Here is a 5,472-nt window from a genome sequence, read left to right as displayed (position 1 = left end):
ATTTTCAGGCAGGAGTAAAGAAACCTTTTAAGAAGACGAAATCGAGCTTTCGAAGGATACCTCCAAGCAGATCAAATCCAATCGGGAACAAGTAAAACTACAAGAATCTAGGATCAATACGACTCTACTCTAATAGCAAGTAGATTTTTGCTTTTTCTATGTTTATTAGTGATGATTAGTAATACCCAAAATTCTAGTTTTGATATTCTTTTAATCTTAAAGTAGTTCATATTAAAACTTATATGTAACGAGTATACAAAAAGTTAGAAATGTGAATACAGAGTGATCTATTACATTCTCAACTGTCGTAACAGAGTTAAATACAAAAGGAAATGAACAAACGTCATAAAATAGCAGCGTTAAATAGATTTTACTATATTGGTGCAATCTAACGGTACATCGCATAATAAACTGCCAAAACTGAAAAAATGAAGAAACTTACTACATGAATTCAACAAGTTCATGAGATCAAGGTGTAAGACTTTACGTTTAAGTCAACCGTCATGCTTTCTTTTTTTATGTGATTTTTGTTTGCTTTTCGAAACATCGCCTTCCATTGTATGCTTGGAAATTTTCGCATTACCCTTTTCAGGTCCATCTGAGTTGCGTTTTTGACCCGACTTTTTAGAAGATTTCTGAGCGAGAAATGGAGTGGTCGGAGTTAGTTGCGTATCAATCTCTTTCCTCATGTCCTTAAGTTTCTCTTGTTGCGACTTTGAACGATTCTCGTTAAAAGACGCATCGTGTTTTGATGATTTTGTATCTTTTGAGCCAAAAGTTGAAATGAAATCATTGTACACTGATTCTCTTGAAGTTTGTCTTGTCTTCCATTGATCAGGTCTTCTAGCATACCTATTAAAATAACAAAGTTTACAATCTTATGTGTACTGAATTTAGAAACCGTAAATTAAAATTTAAAAAAAAAACTGACCCGTCAACGTCGAGTTTCCTCAAGAGATGTGGGCCCTGTCGGGTTTTTGATAGCTCTGCTTGCACGGCTAACATCTCTGATACAATCACTTCTTTCAAAGCCACACTGCTCACATCGAAGCACTTTTCAACTGTAAAAGAACCTGATGGAAGCACGCAAAGCTCTCCAAAGTGTCCTTTAAGTCTTGAAGAAAAAGTCAAAGTCAAACATCATCACAAAAGGAAAAAAAAATGTTTTTTTTATCATAATAGAGGACAAGAATGATGAGAGTGGATATAGCAGCATACATACTTGACTATTAGTTTACGTTTTTGTTTTGCGTTAGCATCTGAACTAAGAAAAGCTTCAATCACCCGAGCCCCTCCAGAATCCTTTGTAGTGTCAAGGAGTTGATCTTCTTCCAAAGATGTCATACTCGATATAAATGCATGAATAAACTCCTGTACAACAAAAACCAAAAATACAAAAAAAAAAAAAAAAAAGAATTAGAAAAAGTGTCTTCTGTGAGAATGTGAGGATATTGACAACACCGTTGTTTATAGATGTTTCTTGTAAAAGGGTAAAGAAGTAATACGCACATTTGGAAATCTAAAAACTGTTTGAAGAATTAGTGTCCCGATTGTATGCATCCTAGCACCCGTTGGCCAGTTCCAGTTGGATTTATCTCTAGAGTAAAAGTAGTTATCGATAAATAGTATTCGAGGAACAATGCATCTTGGAGGCTCAGTTTCCATGCATATAGCACCAGTAAGAGCCTGACAGCACTGCAAAACAAAGTTATCAAAAAAGAACTATTAATAACAATGTAACAATGGTAAACAAATAGTAACTGGTAACAACAATGGCAAATACGATATGAGAAACAATTTATCAACAATAAATACTGTAAGGAACATTGTAGAGTTGCAGACCTTTTGTTCATGACTATGGAGTCTATGGCATGCAGCAAGAAGAGACGCAACAACTCCAGACTTTCCCATGCCAAAAAGATCTTTAAAACGTGTACCAAGTTCCTTAAACAGCAGCTCCACCTGAAAGAAAGGAAAATATTAAAAACTAAATATGTAATATTGCACATACACACATTATTTATTGAACCAAAAAGACTTCATGAAAGAAACTTTCATCTAATAAATGTACAACCAAGCTCTTAACAAAGTTTTTTACTTGTTTTCATGTTTTTATTTTGATTTTAATTTTATATTTATAATATTGAAAATAATTTTGGTATTGAATTTGTTTTTTAAAATTTTCATCAATTCCTACATGAGTCGAGCAGAGCACGAACTCAACTCGACTCGATTACAGTCCTACTATTGCATAGCTTACATGAACTTCACTGCTAGCATGAGAAATCAACGCCTGGACAACGAAATTCCCACAGTGATGAGAGGACATCTCAAATAAGGAATTTTTGAAAACCTTCGTGATTAACTCATTGTACAACGTTTCAGGAGCAACTTCCAAGATGGCCTGCATTACATATACAAAAGTGTCAAATATTAATCAAACTGTTGTTAAATAGTGACGAACAAAATGAAATTAATCAAACCTCCATTAAATGGCTGAAAGCAGTTTCTTTCATTAGCCTCAAAAGTCTTTTGGCAATATTGTTCTCTATAAGGTTCCCTTTGCAGCCAAGAATAACTGGAATTGCATGCAATAACTCATCCTCGTATCCAACCAATAACTTCAAAGCAGTCTGCCACAACACTCATTAAATCAAATCATACATCATTACATTAAAACATCATATAAGGTTAACATACGAAAAAAAAATATCATGCCTGCAAAACCAAACTGCCGTATTGATCAACTTGCAAGATTTCAATATCTTTTTCAGCAACTTTTAGTATCTCTGACACAAGAAAGTTGAACGTATCTGGAAACCCCAAGTGTGATCCATGGTATCCACGTGCATCTGAACGTGAAGCCTTAAAATTTAACCGTTGTGCAAGTACGGCAGATGACTTTTTCGAATGAAAGTCTGATGAATCTAAGGGCACCCCTTTACACAGACAGAGAAGACTTCTAAGAACATGAGATCCATGACAGTTGGTCATAACTTCAACAGGATTAACCACAATTGCCTGCAATAATTATTCTATTATTGTTATGGGTATGTAAACATCATCTGTAAATTTTGTTGGCCAATACTAAATGATTAAGTTGTTAGTGTTGCAGACTCGGAATTACTCGGCGAGTACTCAGTTTTTGCAACTCGAGAAGTACTCGTTAAGTACTCGGTCAAACTCTGTTAGACTCGGTCAAAACTCGGGATTACTAGGAAAATCGGCCAAAACTCAGCCAAACATTATTAGAATAATCCGCTAAAATCGGTCAAAGCTTGGTGAAAGTCAATCTTGGTCAACATCCAACTACTCCTCGAGTAGCGATTTTTGCAACCTTGGGTTTCTATAAGAGCAATTATATTAGATTGTTCAAAAGTTAATATCTCTCTGAGTTAATTTATAAGTAGATTGTTAATATCATTATCCATAACAGTACGTTACACTAAAGTGACTTAAACCCTGTATTATAATTTCCTACAACCTTAGCTACCAATTACCTGACATATTTCATTCAAAGTCACTTCAATAAGAGATTGGTCCTCGTTTTCCTGAAGATGCGCAGCTAAGGACTTAAGAGCTGTCTCCGCAACATGAGATCCAGATTTGTCCATGGAAATACGAGGGAAGTCTTTTGAACAATTTTGAAGAAAGTTACAAAGTTGGTCCAAAGCACAACCTTGAACAAGAGTTTGTAAAGTGTGACTTATAATATAATCGGTTGCAAGTTCCACTTCTTTCCCTCGTGTTTCTTCCAACGCATTTCCACAAATTGATGATCGTTCCTCCATATCAATATCAGTACCTTCAATAACATTTGCAATCTCTGTAAAGTACTTTGCAGTTTCTGGATCAACCTGTTGTCTAAACACGTCACAACATGCACACATTACTATAATTACACATAATGCTTAATCAAGTTTCACCATGTTTCCAGCTACATTACTATTTTTTTAAATTAGTTAAGTTTCAATCTTGATTCAATCTCGTGTACTACCTACTGACTATGCTGACATGGTGTTATGTGAAGTAGCTACCTTACACTTTTGGCATGCTATGTCAGAATTATGTGTCTAAAGACATATAGAAGTTTAAGCAACGTTCTATTTTATGTATCCAGTTTCAAAACATTATATTGTATGTATCAAACTTTCAACTTTAGGAATTTCATTGTAATGAACAATTAACTAAACTTCGATGCATTTTCAGTCATTTAATCCAACCCGATAACACAGTATGCACATCACATTTTAAAAAAAAAAAGTAACAACATGGAATCAAAATATAAACTTGTCAAGTTAAACCTTTCGTAAAAGCAGCTAGAGTGCTCGACTGCATCTACGTAATAGTGAAACTTGGTAACAGTTTAATAACATTGCCCTAAAAACAACAATACAAACCTCAAGAATGATGTATGATTCACAGAAGCTTGTTGATGGTTCGAATTGTAATTTTCACCACTTGCACCACCGAAATTACCGTTCTTACCAGATTTGTCTCCATCAAAATCTTTACCTTTCTTCATTGACTTCCTACTCATGTTTCTTCTTCTATCACTCTGGTTGTAATTATTATTATTATCTTCCCCAACCATAACAGATTCCGCTATCGAATCGCAACTTTTAGCTCGTCTCAACGGCAGAGCCTTTGAGCCTATAGCAACCATATGGAAACCCTAACTGAATAAATATCTTTGATTCTGTAAGAATTAAAAGTGTATACTATTAGATAAAAACTGTATAAACTATCGTTTTCAATTTCTATTTCTATTATTAGAAACTCAATTAAACATGTCAACAGAGTTATACAGGTATATATACATCATATTAGGTAATTGGTAGCTGATTATATTTGAACAAACAAATACGGAGTATAAACAATAGGAAGAAGGTATTATTGAAATATATTGTGCAGTGAATTGAAACGAGCATATACTGATATACATATATAGAGAGAGATACATACTTACATATAGAGAGATATATACTTACATGTATTTATATGTAGGAGTTAACAGGTGAGCTTGAGAATAGCAAAGTTTAATTAGGGAAAGGTTTTTCAAAACCTGGCACTGCGGCTACTTGAAGGCGACGAAGATGAAAAAGAGGGAGGAACTGAACATGCGTTAGCGTTAGTAATTGCACTGGCCCATTGGGCTTACGGCCCACTATACTAAAGCTTGGTCCTAAAAAACAAATAATTGCTGATTTTACTTTTATTCTTTTTAAAAATGGTCATGATGGTGTGATCGTGTGTGATGGTGTGGTTTTTGTAGAGTGTAGTGGTGATGCGGTAGATGTGATGAAAATGAATAGAAGGTCTTAATGTTATTATTATTATTTTTTTTGAAAAACAACAATTTTATTAACTTACTCGCAAAGATTACAGCTCAATGATACAACTCGAACAATATGCTAACTAACAAGACGTAAGCTAACATATACAAATTACACGAATAATTACAAAACAATA

General features: G+C 34.2%; 1 protein-coding gene across 1 annotated transcript; it reads right to left on the bottom strand.

Annotated features, from left to right (window-relative positions):
• Positions 1-277: 277 nt before the first annotated feature.
• LOC139872270 (pumilio homolog 23) lies at positions 278-5,107 on the bottom strand. The gene is made up of 11 exons (XM_071860108.1): positions 4,992-5,107; positions 4,401-4,699; positions 3,501-3,864; positions 2,719-3,021; positions 2,484-2,633; positions 2,261-2,404; positions 1,843-1,962; positions 1,510-1,695; positions 1,223-1,371; positions 932-1,114; positions 278-852 (listed from the first exon to the last, which is right to left on the bottom strand). Exons 2-11 carry the CDS (start codon positions 4,664-4,666, stop codon positions 495-497), a joined length of 2,223 nt encoding a protein of 740 aa, XP_071716209.1. The 5' UTR covers positions 4,667-4,699; positions 4,992-5,107; the 3' UTR covers positions 278-494.
• Between the last annotated feature and the right edge of the window lie 365 nt (positions 5,108-5,472).

This window comes from Rutidosis leptorrhynchoides, chromosome 10, assembly GCF_046630445.1.
Source record: "Rutidosis leptorrhynchoides isolate AG116_Rl617_1_P2 chromosome 10, CSIRO_AGI_Rlap_v1, whole genome shotgun sequence".
Lineage (NCBI taxonomy): Eukaryota > Viridiplantae > Streptophyta > Magnoliopsida > Asterales > Asteraceae > Rutidosis > Rutidosis leptorrhynchoides.
This window is presented reverse-complemented; position numbering and strand designations above follow the sequence as displayed.